The 16,125-nt window shown below is 36.9% G+C and overlaps 1 protein-coding gene across 2 annotated transcripts in view; it reads left to right on the plus strand.

Annotated features, from left to right (window-relative positions):
- Positions 1 to 15,444, plus strand: part of CHEK1 (checkpoint kinase 1) — a 31,806-nt gene extending 16,362 nt beyond the window's left edge. For both annotated transcript variants that reach the window (XM_072822590.1, XM_072822589.1), the window contains 8 exons: positions 1,331 to 1,519; positions 1,970 to 2,074; positions 5,544 to 5,639; positions 9,918 to 10,026; positions 10,213 to 10,390; positions 10,653 to 10,784; positions 13,260 to 13,361; positions 14,571 to 15,444. In XM_072822590.1, the coding sequence (XP_072678691.1) occupies positions 1,331 to 1,519; positions 1,970 to 2,074; positions 5,544 to 5,639; positions 9,918 to 10,026; positions 10,213 to 10,390; positions 10,653 to 10,784; positions 13,260 to 13,361; positions 14,571 to 14,666 (1,007 nt within the window). In that variant the 3' untranslated portion in view covers positions 14,667 to 15,444. The remainder of the gene's footprint in view (positions 1 to 1,330; positions 1,520 to 1,969; positions 2,075 to 5,543; positions 5,640 to 9,917; positions 10,027 to 10,212; positions 10,391 to 10,652; positions 10,785 to 13,259; positions 13,362 to 14,570) is intronic.
- Positions 15,445 to 16,125: the final 681 nt, after the last annotated feature.

Genomic DNA, 16,125 nt, shown 5'->3' on the forward strand with positions numbered 1-16,125 from the left:
TAGGAATATCCTTATGCTTATGAATTTGAGGGAGTATTTCGGTATTTGTGGTCCTGGAAATGGGACTTGCTAGTTCAAAGAGTGAATATTTCAAATTTCCAGATTGCCAGGTTGCCCTCTAAAAAGGTTGTGCCATTTGACCTTTGGTAATGGGGGGGAGGGGTGTCTTCCCTCCTGCCTAAGATTAGGCAAGATCTTGTAATGCTCTGTATTTTCATAACTTTCACAGCAGTTGTCTGTTGTTAATTTTCAGAAATATACCCGCATTGGCTAGCACAGTGTCACTCAGTTATGGCAGATATTTAGTAAGGACAGGATAAATTGAAAGTTCTGCCTGTAGTTTGCATGTGTTAAAAGTGGGAAATTAGAGTAAATTTGCTCTTCTGGTTTATTTTTTTGCACAGTTTCTCTTTTCTAAACTTGACCACTTTGACAAGAAGTTCTAGTGTTTTGTGGATCTTTAGGTTTTGTATGTCTTTACATAATTTTCTTCTGCCAGCTGGTTTTGTTTGCTGCTGAGAAAGTTGAACTTGTCACGTTATTGGTGTCTCCTTCCTGCCCTCTGTTGTTTTTTTTTAAATTTATTTTTTTTTTATTATTATTATTATTTTATTTATGATAGTCACACACAGAGAGAGAGAGAGAGAGGCAGAGACATAGGCAGAGGGAGAAGCAGGCTCCATGCACCGGGAGCCTGACATGGGATTCGATCCCGGGTCTCCAGGATCGCGCCCTGGGCCAAAGGCAGGTGCTAAACCGCTGCGCCACCCAGGGATCCCTCCTTCCTGCCCTCTGTACAAGTTGTTGAAGGCCCTGGCTCTGCTTTCAACCTAAGATAGTGTTCATTCTCCAGAAGGGCAATCCCCTTTGACTCCAGTGTCTTTCTTTAACCTGGTCCACTGTTTTGTGTATTTGATGATTTTTCTTTTAATAGAAGCGATGAGGCGGCCTTTTTCTAGTTTTAGCTATGTGATATATTTTATTTCTTCTTTTTTTAAAATTTCTTTTTTGGGGCACGTGGGTGGCTCAGTTGGTTAATCGTCTGCCTTCAGCTCAGGTCATGGTCCTGGGATTGAGCCCTGCCGCAGGCTGTATGCTCAGGGCTAGCCTGCTTCTCCCTTTCTTCCCTCTGCTGCTCCTGTTGCTTGTGTTCTCTTTCAAATAAGTAAAATCGTTTAAAAAAAAAAAACACTTTTTTGTCCTTTTAAGGTAGAAAAGTTGTACACGTTTTAAGTAACACCAGTGATTTTCCAATAAAACTTAATTCCTTTAAGTATATATATTTATAAAACATTTTATTCCAGTGCCATTCATTTTTACTTTTGTTTAGATAACCTCAAAATCTCTGACTTTGGCTTGGCAACAGTGTTTCGGCATAATAATCGTGAACGTTTATTGAACAAGATGTGTGGTACTTTACCTTATGTTGCTCCAGAACTTCTAAAGAGAAAAGAATTTCATGCAGAACCAGTTGATGTTTGGTCCTGTGGAATAGTACTTACAGCAATGTTGGCTGGAGGTAAGAGCTATTTAATCATGGTGAAACTCTTGTCCTATGGAAAGCCAGATTTATTATACCAAAATAAATGAAACAAACCAAGAGAATCCATATTTATATATATTTTAATAGTGACTTTATTTATAACTAATTTGGAACTTGGAATCCCAAAGCTTTTTAAAAATGAGGTATGTATACCTTTTAAATGAAATATCACAATAGCAATCTTTTAAGATTCGTGTGAATAAGTTTGGAAACAGGGTGGGTGGAAGTGGTTCATCCGTTTTTGAAATACCTCTAAAATTTCTGTGAGTTGGTATTCTTAGTTTGAAAAACATATTGAATTAATTTGGAGAAAACTTTTAATGGATTTGTATCATTGACTAGTATTTGCATCATTGACTATTTTTCTTTAAAATCTTTACTATATAATGTGAATACTCAGAAAACCATGACTTGTTTCTTTTTTAGAATTACCATGGGACCAGCCCAGTGACAGTTGTCAAGAATATTCTGATTGGAAAGAAAAAAAAACATACCTTAACCCTTGGAAAAAAATTGATTCAGCTCCTCTTGGTAACTGGGTTATATTGATTGAAACTACTGATTTCTTATATAATGAAACCTAGTGATGTTTGAATTTTTTCATTTTATATACATATTTTTTTTTTAAAGATTTTTATTTATTTATTTATGAGAGACACAGAGAGAGGCAGAGACATAGGTAGAGGGAGAAGCTGGCTCCCTGCGGGGGGAGCCCAAATCAGGACTTGATCCTGGGACTCCAGGATCATGCCCTGAGGCAAGGGCAGACACAACTCTGAGCCACCCAGGCTTCCCTCTTTTTTTTTTTTTTTTTTTTTTAAGATTTTATTTATTTATTCATGAGAGACACACAGAGAGAGAGAGGCAGAGACACAGGCAGGGGGAGAAGCAGGCCCCATTCAGGGAGCCCGATGTGAGAATTGATCCCCGGGACTCCAGGACCATGCTCCGGGCCAAAGGCAGGTGCCAAACTGTTGAGTCTCTCAGGGATCCCCATGGCTTCCCTTTTACTTTTCTTTTTTTTGTTGTTGTTGTTGTTGTTGTTTTTTAGAGTTTCCCTCTTTTTAACTTTTAAATAATCACATAAGTAATCCATAATCCTTGCAGATAGATTGGAAAATAATAATTTAAAAAAAAACTGTATAATCCCAGCACTCAGAAATAGCTTCTTTTAATATTTTGACATGCAGTTCTATACTTTATTGTAAAAATGTTGGGACACCTGGGTGGCTCAGAGGTTAAGCATCTTCAAGTCACACGTCGGGCTCCCTGCATGGAGCCTGCTTCTCTCTCTACCTGTGTCTCTGCCCCTCTCTCTCTGTGTCTCTCATGAATAAATAAAATCTTTAAAAAAATAACAAAAAAAATGTTTTACAAATATTTGTTACATATGTATATTATTTATAAGTATTTGTGTTTTTATAGAAAATGAGATCACACTACATACGCTATTTTATAACCTGTTTTTTTGTCTTAATGCTGTTGACATGGACATTCTTCCATGACTATAACTATAGGTCTACATCATTGTTTTTAAAGGCTGTAAAACATCATTGTTTTAAAGGATGGAATTATGCTGTGTGGGTATATTTTACCTTATTCATCCAATTCATTTTCTTTGGAGATTTATATATTTTAAAAATTTTCACTTATGAAGGCAATATGATGATCATTCACATAATGCACATACACTTAATTAAAAAATAAATTCACAGGATGCCTGGGTGGCTCAGCAGTTAAGTGTCTGCCTTAGGCTCAGGTCGTGACCCTGCGGTCCCGGGATCGAGTCCCACATCGGGCTCCCTGCATGGAGCCTGCTTCTCCCTCTGCATATGTCTCTGCCTCTTTCTCTCTGTATCTCACATGAATAAATAAAATCTTTAAAAATATAAATAAATCAGCAGAAAAAAAAATAAAGTCCTTTAAAAAACAAAACAAGGGATCCCTGGGTGGCTCAGTGGTTTAGTGCCTGCCTTTGGCCGAGGGCGTAATCCTGGAGACCTGGGATCGAGTCCCACGTCGGGCTCCCTCCATGGAGCCTGCTTCTCCCTCTGCCTGTGTCTCTGCCTCTCTCTCTCTCTGTGTCTCTCATGAATAAATAGATAAAATCTTAAAACTAAACAAATCCAGAAGTGTCAGGGATATATGCAGTTTTTAATTATTACGGTTTACCTGGCCAAATTGCTTTTCTTTTTTTAATTTTTTTTAATTTTAATTTTTTGTTTTTCTTTAAGATTTTATTTATTTATTCATGAGAGACACAGAGAGAAAGAGAGAGAGGCAGAGACACAGGCAGAGGGAGAAGCAGGCCCCATGCAGGGAGCCTGATGTGGGATTCGATCCCGGGACTCCAGGATCATGTCCTGGGCCAAAGGCAGGTGCTAAACCACTGAGCCACCCAGGGATCCCTGCCAAATTGCTTTTTAGAGAGTTTGTATCATTTCTTCACAATTTCATTAGTTTATATTAAAAAAAATTTTTTTTAAGATAAATTTTTTTAGACCAGAGAGCGTATGCAGTGCACACATGCAGTGGGGAGGGATAGAGAGTGTCTTAGCCAGACATTAAGCATGGAGCCCAACATGGGGCTCCATCTCAGGACTCTGAGATCACAACTTGAGCAGAAACGAAGTTGATTGCTTAACTGGCTAAGCCACCCAGGCACCCCTATATTCACTGTTTCTTATTTTAAATTTAATACCAGTGAGGTTGTATATCCATTGTTAGCTTTTTGTCCATTTTTGTGAATGATCTGTTTTGCTCACTTGTGGCAGGGAGGTTTTCTTACTATTTTGTATGGGGTTGTTTTTTTTTTAAACATTAATGTCATTAGAGCTTTGCATTAGTTACAAGTGTTTTTTTTTTTTTTTTTTTTTTTTTTAGTTACAAGTGTTTTTCACAATTTGCCATGCATTTTTATTTTGTTTACGCTATTTTCACATGCAGAAGTTTATATTTTTATTCAAATCTATTATTTTGTCCTTTGCAATTTTCTGACTATATTGTTATGTTTGGAAAGATATTTCCTAGACCTAACTTAAAAAAAAAAATTCCCTGTGTTTTTATGGCTTCAGTTTCTCGTATAAATCTTTGTCCCATTAGCAAATAATTTTGGGGGCAGCCCAGGTGGCTCAGCAGTTTAGAGCCGCCTTCAGCCTGGCGTGATCCTGGAGACCCAGGATCGAGTCCCATGTCAGGCTCCATGCATGGAGCCTGCTTCTCCCTCTGCCTGTGTCTTTGCCTCTCTCTGTGTGTGTCTCTCATGAATAAATAAAATCTTTAAAAATAATAATAATAATTTTGGGGAGCCTATGGGTGGTTCAATCAGTTAAACATCTGCCTTAAGCTCAAGTCATAATCTCAGGGTCCTGGGATCAAGCCCTGCATCAGGCTCCCTGCTCAGTGGGGAATCTCCTTCTCCCCCTACCCTTGCACTGTCCCTCTGTGCTTTCTCTCTCTCTCTCTCTCTCTCAAATAAAATCTTTAAAAAATTTTTTTTTGGCTTTTGAAGATATATGAATTCTTCATCGAGATAGTTAAGATACTTTAGGATGATAGCTGCGTACATGATTATCTCTTAAAAAGTTATTGGAAAGTAAATTTTCTTTATAAAACTGTGTGCGTGAGGACATAACATGATATATTGGAACGAGTTTGGTATTGAAAACGGATGAGGGTTTTTGTATCTTTTTGTTAATGTGTGTCACACGCGAAGAAACATTTCCACCTGGCTCCTGCTCTGCTTACTTGCAGACAACTGAGAATCAGATCTACGAACTGGTATTCTAAGATATAGACAGTAGCAAAGAGCAATTACATGAAATTAAAGCAATAATATAGTAGCTTATTTTTTCTCTTGCCCAGAAGTATTTGGATATAAAGAGACTAAAAGAGAATATGTTCCACAGCACAAGTTTCTAATCTGCATGACTATTTTGTAAATGTTGCATTCTAATCTCATGACTATTTTGTAAATATCGTATTAATATTTTTATTTCAGCTTTGCTGCATAAAATCCTAGTTGAGAATCCATCAGTAAGGATTACCATCCCAGACATCAAAAAAGATAGATGGTACAACAAACCACTCAAGAAAGGTAATATCCTGAAAATACAAGTATTTTTTCTGTGAAAGAAAAGGCAATTGAGTCAGTATCACGAGTCAACAGCACAAGATAGCTGTTATCTCTGTCCTCGGGTTGGTTATAATGTCTAGTAGGGAAAAGAGAAATACAAAATAATTTTACGGTTTTTAATAAAATGGAAAGTCAGAGTACTATAGCTAAGCGTATGACCAAGTCTTAAATGACAGAGAAACCTTGTCTTCCTGGGGAAATCACATTAAATTTAAGGTCTGAAGATTAAAGGGGAGCTAGCCAGATGAGTACTAGCAAGATGAGTGACAGTTTCTTTGGAACAGAGGAAGCAGCATTCTGGAGAGTCTTGGAATTTGGAAGGTGGTACATTTGAGGAACTTGAAAGAAGGCCAGTATGGCATGGACCATGTCTGTCTTGTTCATCACGGTGTCACCAGTGGTTAGCATGGTGTGTGGTACATTGTAGGCTCTCAGTAAATGTTTGTTGAGTAAATGAGTGAATAAAGAATAGGAAGAGGGAGACAGGTTTGAGATGAAGGTAGAGAGGTAGATAGTGACCAAATTGTAGAGGGGGACCTTGTAAACCACATTTGGGATTTTGGGCTTTAACTTAAGGCCATTGAGGAAGCTTTTAAGAGATTTTAAGCCAGGAAATAACATCATATACTTGGTTTTAAAATATCTTTCTGGCGGGGATCCCTGGGTGGCTCAGCGGTTTGGCACCTGCCTTCGGCCCAGGGTGCGGTCCTGGGGTCCCGGGATCGAGACCCATGTCGGGCTCCTGGTATGGAGCCTGCTTCTCCGTCTGCCTGTGTCTCTGCCTGTCTCTGTCTCTCTCTCTATGTCTATCATGAATAGATAAATAAAATCTTAAAAAAAATCTTTCTGGCTTTTTCTTTTTCATTGTTTATGACATTTTTGATCTTAGATGTGAGTAGACGGTACCTTGCATGAGCTTTAGTGGCAATGGGCTTGGAAGGAAGAGGTAGATTCCAAAGAAATTTACAGTCTACAATTGATAGACTGGTGATTGTTTATATGTGGAAAATGAAGGAGGATGAGGAGTCTGGGATGACTCCTTTCTGGGTTGGCCAACTCAGAAAATGGTGGTGCCATTTACTAGGATATAACTCAGGAAAAACAGAATTGGGAAATTTTATTGATTTTGGACATGTGGAATTTTAGAAGTAAAAACTGTCTAAAAAGGAGATGATGTATGCTGTGTGTGTGTGTGCGTGTGTATGTGTGTAACTGAGGAGACAGGACCAGGCGTGAGATCTCAATATTTGGGTGTTCTCTGCAAATAGATGGTAGTTTAAACTGGTAGATGAAATTGAGTATGTGAAACTTTAAGGAATGCCAACATTTAAGTGGTAGGTAAGGGCCAGTAAAACAGAAAAATAGCCAAAGAGATGGGGCGGGGGAACATCAGGAGAATATGGAGGGATTGAGGCTAAGAGAAAAAAATGCATGACAGTAGCAGATACTGTTAATGAATTAATAACATGAAGCCTAAAAGTTTGCCCAGTAGTTATTTGTGTTTGTGGCAGGAACAGATTTGGTGGAGAGGTGGGAGTAATTGTCGAGTACAGTGATTATAGTCTAAAAGAGAGATAATGAAGCAGAGTGTAGACAGCTCATTCTGGCTGTGAATGAGAGGAAAGAGGACAATGGCTAGAGATGAGTGAGTTTTTAACTCTTCTCTGAATGCATCTTTTATTTTTTTAAGATTTTATTTATTCATGAGAGCATGAGGGACAGAGAGAGGCAGAGACATAGGCAGAGAGAGAAGCAGGCTCCTTGCAGGGAGTCCGATGAGGAACTTGATCCTGGGACTCCACGATCATGCCCTGGGCCGAAGGCAGGCGCTCAACTGCTGAGCCACCCAGGCATTCTCTGAATGCATCTTTTACCTTTCACTCTATTCTAACAGGAATCCAGCTCTCCCTTGAGAACACAGGCTTCCTCCAGTGGTAGCTGTTTTCTTTCCCACACTCTCCTACCTTTGAATCTGAGAGTGGGCAAGCATCCTTTTTGTCCTTTGTTGCCACTTTCTGCCTTTTCCTCACATTTCTCCCCTGCTTCATTTTGAATTTCATATCAGATTATCACCCGCTGTTCCATCCTTGTTACAGTCAGCTTTTGAACCTCCAATTAAAATTCTTGTCACATCATCACTCTCTCCAACTCTTGATGTACATTTTGTCATGGTTCTTGGTAATTTAAATATTCATTTGGATGATCCTTCCAATTTTCTGAACTTATATTTCCTGGATTGTCTCTTTAAGCATCCTGCTTTGACTACTGTTATATTTTCCTGGTTTCCTCTAGTTCCCTGACTCCAGCAATCCTTTGACCCTACCTAGATATGCAATTCACGAATCTACTTCCTTTTCACTATTTCTTATTTGCCCCCTCCCTAGGTCCTTAGCTCCATCCTCATTACTTTATTTATTATTACTATTTTCAAATATTTTACTTATTCATGAGAGACACACACGGGGCGGGGAGGGCAGAGAGAGACACACAGGAAGAGGGAGGAGAAGCAGGCTCCATGCAGAGAGCTGGATGTGGGACTCAATCCTGGGACTCTGGGATCATGCCCTGAGCCAAAGGCAGACTCTGAGCCGCTGAGCCACCCAGGCATCCCATCCTCATTACTTTAAATCCTAGGGTCAGTTATTATAATGACTCCTTTACATTCAGCTTCAGCTTTCCAGCCCTGTTCGCTCTTCATCATGGTTACTGGTCAAAACCTAACCCAAGTTTAATCCAGTTTTCTGCCTATGTACACTTAACACCTGCACAGCGGATCACATTTGGACCAGAATATTAACTTTAAATTCAGGATCACTAATCTCAAGTGAGCCCTTAATTCTGCCAGTCAGTTATAATGCATTTCTCCACTCCTTTGACAGCCTCACTCTCCTAAATCACATTTATATACTTTTTTTTCCCCTTCAACTTTGAATGCCTCTTTTCCCCTCCTCACTCTCAGTTGGTGACAGCATTTCCTATTTCACTGAGAAATGGAAACAGTCACAAAGGAACTTCTACAGGCTTCAGTCATCACCTCCACTCACCTAACCAGCTGCCTCTGTGCTCCTATACTCTGCTTTCTCTTTGTTGCTATGAATAAATTGCTCCAGTTATAAGCCAACTCTCTTTCTCTTGTACTTGAGACCCAGTTCTCTTTTGCTTACTCAGGGACATTATCTAGCAATTCTTCAGTCTTCCTCCTGCATTGTTAATTTTTCTGTATTAACTTTCTCATCAGCATACCAGCATGCTGTTTCTCTCATCTTACTGCCTGATCCATAGGAGGCTTACTAAAATATTTGGATGAAGGAATTAATAAATAAAATGTTTGGCTAAATATAAGTGTGTTTAAATGGTTTAGGGACAGTTCCAGTTGAGAGGGAAAAAGGCTGAAGGTATAAGAGAGAAGGAATGAAGGAGCATCAAGACCCCGAAGAGATAGGAAGGTATGGGGTTCAGGTATGAGTAGAGGGATGGGCATTGGATGGGAGCATGGAAGGGAGGGAAGGATGAGTCGCAATGCAAGTAAATTGGCAGATTTATTAATGGCAAGTTGAGGGAGTTTCTAATGACGTTATTTTCTTTGTGCAGTGGGAGATGGTATCCTGTGCTACGTAATAAGGAACTGGAGGGTGGGTGGTTGTGGGAATTTGATAAGAATGTAGAAGTTTTGAAGCAGTCATTATGGAGAAAGGGAGAGGAAACTGACTGAAAAACATAGGACTATCAGTATTGAGGATCCAGCTAAGGGTATTAACCACAGAAGTTACAGTGGCATCATTTTCTTTGTAATAATTATTCTCAGTAAAGTTTTGCCAGGGGAGAGAGTGCCTGGGTGGCTCAGTTGGTTAAGCATCTGCCTTTAGCTTAGTCATGATCTCTGGATCCTGGTCCTGACACCTGAGCTCTGTGTCAGGTTCCCTGCTTAGCAGGGAGCCTGCATCTCCCTCTGCCTCTTTTCCTGCTTTTGTTCACTCTCTCTATCTCTGTCAAATAAATAAAATCTTAAAAAAATAAAATAAAATTATGACTTTATTGTGAAATCCCACACTGGCAACATACAAATCAGGATTTGTGAAATGTGTAATTTGACACAGGAGTCCTCCTAAGTTTATGATGACCACATTTCTTATGCAATCATGTATGGAGAGCCACTATTTGTCATATAACTATTTTGTTTTGAGTAAATGGATTTAGATGTGGTTTAAAAACATTTGTATTTATGTTTTCTTTTTTTAGGAGCAAAGAGGCCCCGAGTCACTTCAGGTGGTGTATCAGAGTCTCCTAGTGGATTTTCTAAGCACATTCAATCCAATTTGGACTTCTCTCCAGTGAACAGTGCCTCTAGGTAAGATAAATCAATAAAGACCAAATAATTATTGTATGTAATATTCCCATAAAAATAATGCATGTATATATTTTTTCTTGATAATGAATGTAATTTTTTATCAGTGTGAGAATGGTAATGTGATATAAGAAAGGCCTGATTGGTTTTATCTAAAGATATATTTTTCCCCATATCTTAATGCCTCAGTGAAGAAAATGTGAAGTACTCCAGTTCCCAGCCAGAACCACGGACAGGTCTTTCCGTATGGGACACTAGCCCTTCATATATTGATAAGCTGGTACAAGGGATCAGTTTTTCCCAACCCACATGTCCTGATCATATGCTCCTGAATAGTCAGTTACTTGGCACCCCGGGATCCTCACAGGTAAGGGAATTTAGTTTTTTCAAATAAATGATGAGAAACTTCTAGTTTTTTCCTCATAAAGGCTTTTGTTTTAATGTATAAATCTTAGAAATATAGTATTAATATTGTGCGTATATAGATTTTTTTTTAAGGAAGAGATAAGAGGATGCTTTCCTATATAAGAATCTTTAGTCACACAAAAAAATTTTCAGACCCAATAGCTATGATATGACTGCTTTTGGTGATACCAGATTTATTCAGGTTTCCTCTGTTTGACATGTAGAACCCTTGGCAGCGCTTGGTGAAAAGGATGACACGATTTTTTACCAAATTGGATGCAGACAAATCTTATCAATGCCTGAAAGAGACTTGTGAGAAATTGGGCTATCAGTGGAAAAAGAGTTGTATGAATCAGGTATGTTTCATTGATTTTCCTGAAGAAAAATGTAAATATTTGAGTAAAAAATGATCATTATCAGTATATATTTTTTAAAAAAGCAATTGGAATTTAAAAGACTTAAGTAAAATGTTACTTACCTTAAGAAATAGTATTGAAAGTCTTCTTTAAGTTTGTTAAAAATATCAAGAGACGCAAGTCATGTTCTTGAAAACTGTATGTCCTTAAATTGTAAGAGTAACAAAGATTACCTTCTATGAAAGATGAATACATTAACAATCCCATACTTCTTCTATCTCCCCTGCTCCCACCACCAATTTTTGTTTTATATTATTATAGCATATTTGTAATACTGAAATTCTAGTCCATCTTTAGGCTTTTCAAAAACCTAATGGCATGAAAAACAATTAGACGAATATTCTGTATTAACGAGGCCTGACAAATAATGTAATGACATGATCTTTTACTAGATCATGGTTTTAAAGAAGTGAAAGCTATAAAAGACATTATTGGAACAATTGAGGAAATTTGAATATGGTTTTTATATTAGATAATGTTTTTGAATCAGTGCCAAATTTCTTGGTTGTTATCATAATATTGTAGTTTTGTAGAAGAGGATCTTTGTTCACAGGAGAAACATGTTGAAGTGAAGTGTATGTCTTGTATAGCTTGTTTGAAAAACTAAAAGAAAAAAAAAGACAAGTAAACCTACTTATCTAGGTTGATAAGACCAACAAAGGGTATATAGTTGGTGATTCTTTCAGGGTTTTTTTTTTATTTATTTAATAGCTTTGTAAGCTTTCAAAATTAAAATTAGGGGAAATTGTTACTGTGCAGAAATCTGAGACCAGCCTGATTTTCCTCTCACTTATGTAGATAATTTACTTTTTTTTTTTAATCAGGTAGGTATATTGAGATGTAATTCACGGTAACCTAAAAATCGTCATTTTAGCTATTTTAAAGTGTACAATTTAGTGGTTTTGGTATATTCACAAGATTGTGGTACCATCGTCATTTTATTCTAGAACATTCCATCGTCCCCAAAATAAACTCCATACGAATTAATAGTCATTCCTTATTCTTTCTTCCCTTCATTTCCTGGCAGCCACTTTACTCTCTGTCCTATAGATGGCCTATTCTGGATGTTTCATATAAATGGAATTATATAAATGGCTTTTTGTGTCTGTCATCTTTTACTTAGCATAATGTTTTCAAGGTTAATCTATGTTGTTTACATTTGTCAGTACTTCATTCCTTTTTATGGGAGAATAATAGAATACAACATTATATGGATAGAATATTTTATTTATCCATTTACTTGTTAATGGACTTTTGAGATGTTTCTACTTTTTGTCTATTATGAATAATGCTGCTGAGAACATTTTTGTACAAGTTTTTTGTATGAACTTAATGTGTTTTTAGCCTGCCAGGGCTGTCATAACAAAATATCCAAACTGGGTGCTTAAACAGCAGAAATTTATTTTCTCACAATTCTAGAAACTGAAGTCTGAGATTAAGGTGCCGGCAGGGTTGACTTCTTTTTCTTTTTTTAAAAGAGGATTTATTGACTTATTCATTCATGAGAGATACATAGAGAAAGAGAGGCAGAGACACAGGCAGAGAGGAGAAGCAGGCTCCATGCAGGGAGCCTGATGTGGGACTCGATCCCAGAACCCGAGATCATGGCCTAAGCCAAAGGCAGATGCTGAACTGCTGAGCCACCCAGGCATCCCAGGCAGGATTGATTTCTTCTAAGGCCTCACTTCATGGCTTTCAGATGCTGCCTCTTGCTGCCTCCTCATCTTGCCTTTCCTCTGTGTGCATGTGTACCTGGTATCTTTCTCTCTCTGTATTCTAATTTTTTATTAAAATTTTTTTTTTTGTAAAGAATTTATTTATTGTAAAGAGGCAGAGATATAGGCAGAGAGAGAAGCAAGCTCCATGCAGGGAGCCCCACGTGGGACTTGATCCCAGGTCTCTAGGATCACGCCCTGGGCCAAAGGCAGGTGCCCAACCACTGAGCAACCCGGGCAGCACTTTTTTTTTTTTCTTATAAAGCTATCAGTCATATTGGATCAGAGCCCACTAAGTGGTTTCATTTTAACTCTTATTACCTATTTAAAGGCCCAGTCTTTAAATACAGTCACAATCTGAGGGGCTAGGGCTTCAACATATGAATTTTGAGGGGACATAGTTCAATTCACAACAATATGTTTTCAATTTCTTAGGTATATAACTTGCTAATGGAATTACTAAGGCATATAGTATCTGTGTTTAACTTTTTGAGGAGCTGCCAAGTGGTTTTCCAAAGCAGCTGCACCTTTGCAGATTCCCACCAGCAATATATGTATTAAGCATCTTCTTTCCCAGAACATTATGTTCCAGTGTTGCACAATTGTGGTACACTGGTGTATTTTTTTTGGTCATTCCTTGAAATGAGAAGTTTTACAAATGTTTTTGTAATTTGCACTAATCTTATTTTTATTGCCTTAGGTTACTGTATCAACAACTGATAGGAGAAACAATAAGCTGATTTTCAAAGTGAATTTGGTAGAAATGGATGAGAAGATCTTGGTTGACTTTCGGCTCTCTAAGGTATGTCAAACAACATTTTTTAAAAAAAATTTGTTTTGCTGTTATTAAAGAAGTATTACATGTTCATTGAAGAAACCTAAAAAATATGAAAACATGTATAAAGGATAAAATAAGAATCAAGTTTAAACTTATCCAGAGAGAATAGAGAGATTTTATACTGTATTTCATTATGGTAGTCTTACTACTTCTTTAGTATGTGTTATATGGAAATGCTCTTATGTAGAGATTTCTTTTTAATGGCATTATATTTGTATATACATGGCATTTGTAAATATATGGTAACTTGCTTTTTCTCATTCAGTTTTCTGAACATTCTTGTTATTATCCTTCTAAAATACAGATTTTTTTCAAATGACATTTTCCTTATTATAAAAGCTTTATTGTAGAAAATGTAAATAAGTAACAATAAAATAAAAATAATCCTGTTATATTGTCCACCAGTAATTACCCTGAATATTTTAAAGCATTCTAAACTTTTTCTTATTTAATCCACATATATCTTAATAACAATTATGTTTGTCAAAATGTACAATATAATTAACCTTTATCTGTCATACGTAAATCTGTGATTAATATTTGTATACATAGAGTCTTGTTCACATATCTGATTATTTCTTTAGAAATTACTGGTTCTGAGGTTATAGTTTGGCCTTGATATATAAGAGCAAAATAGTGTTCTCTATGTTTCCTGAGATACTGTATATGGTTCTAAAGGAGATTAGAGAACTAGGTCACATTTTGAAATTGGAAATTTGCTGCATTGTCCAGATGCTTAGTATGAAATTAAATTATTAAGATCCTAGTGTAATGAATTTCTTCTCATAACTGAATCACTGGCTTTGTTACCACAGTATTTGGACAAGACTTCAATGTAGTTGTGTAGCTTAATTTTGGGTTATAAACCCCTAGTACCTATGGAAAACAGTGATTTAGGTTCATAGACATAGATACCAATGCTGGACAGAGATAAGATGCCATTGTTTCTGCCTCTCTACGCTCAGTATGGTGGGAACAGTGATGGCCCAAAATCAAGTTGAAATTGTTTATGTAGCCATATCTTCTAGGATATTTAGTCTTCAGAAGAGGACTTGAAGGGAATTGTAGTTGGACATATCTAAGGGTGTTTATCTCTACTTGCCACTAAAGAGAGTTTGATTTTATGGCAGTCTCTTTTTTGATATTATTTTTTGGATATTATTCCTAATATAGGGAGATGGATTAGAATTCAAGAGACACTTCCTGAAGATTAAAGGGAAGCTGAGTGATGTTGTGAGCAGCCAGAAGGTTTGGCTTCCTGCCACATGAGAGATCCATTGGATTCCTGGTGAATATAGTGCTGCTATGTTGACATTATTCTTCCTAGAGAAGATTATCCTATTCTGCAAACTGCAAACAATAGTCTCTGAAGAATTGTCTTCCCTCTAGCCAAACACTTTGAATTTTTTTGGTATGTTCTTCATACAAACAATACCTTACATCTTCATTGTAAGTAAAGCTTTGGGGAATGGATGGATAGAATTCATTAGATATTTCTCATCCTGTGTTTAGTTTCCAAAGACCCATGTAATGGAAACCAAGCTTTGAGGATACATGAACTTACCAACTTTTATACCACTGTAATGAAAGATGATATTCTTGTCATATTGTTAACAGAACATTTGGTTTTATCCAAAAAAGTAGGTGTTTCCTCTATGTTGATTTAATTATATGGATGGATTAGTAATAAAAGCAGTCCTGTGACTTTTGGACAGTAGATTTATCAGTCTATAAAGTGAAGCCAACTTCAAAAAATATATCCTCAAAATTTATACTTATATTTTCACAAGGGCCTTACCAAGTATATAAATCTGTTTTTGGAGTATAACTGTTAATTGAAATTGCTAGGTATGTTTTTTCCAGTGTAGTTAATATATAAAATACTGGTTGGTCTTTCAAGTAGAAGTTGAGCATGGACTCTAATGCTTAACTACCTTTACTCTAAAATTACTATTGCACATTTTAAATATTTTTCTATATTATTTTCTACTTTCACAGCCATATTTTAATTCTTTATTACAGAAATAAATTCTATTTTGAAAATGAATAGCCAACTCTGTGGACTTCTTGGTAACCAAGCTTCTAGGTAGTAAGGAATAAAAGAGGGAGGGAGAAGTAAATAAGCTGTGAGAGAAATAGATCTGATTCCTAATTCTTTTACTATTAGATTTACTAAGACTCTGTTCTTTTAATAAAATTTATATTAATTTTGGGGTCTCCTGGGTGGCTCAGTTGATTAAGCATCTGGCTTAGGTTCGGGTCATGATCCTGGAGTCCCAGATCTTGCCTCACATCAGGCTTCCTGCTCATCAGAAAGTCTGCTTCTCCCTCTCCCTCTGCTCCCCCTGCTCACACCCTCACACTGTGTATCTCGCTCTCAAATAAATAAAATCCTAAAAAAATTTTATATTAATTTTTGAATGTATTAGGTTTGGGACCTCTATTCCTTTTTCTTGGTAGTTTATAAAATTGATCATCTTAGTCTGAACCTAAGAAGGTGAAATTTTATGGTTTGAGTTTATCGCTTATTAGTTTATACTGGTGATTGTGTTAACACCATAGGAGAAAAAAATTTGAACGGTTAGGTGGTTCCTAAGGTTGAGTTAGTAAATTCTCAAATATGAAAAATTTTGTTCTTGAAAATTATCATTAGTAACTCTCATAAACAAAGTTATCTTAAGCTTTGATCTCCCCCCTTGAGCTTCAGACTTGACAGACCCAGCCAAGC

Source organism: Canis lupus, chromosome 3 (genome assembly GCF_048164855.1).
Source record: "Canis lupus baileyi chromosome 3, mCanLup2.hap1, whole genome shotgun sequence".
In the NCBI taxonomy this organism is placed as follows: Eukaryota; Metazoa; Chordata; class Mammalia; order Carnivora; family Canidae; genus Canis; species Canis lupus.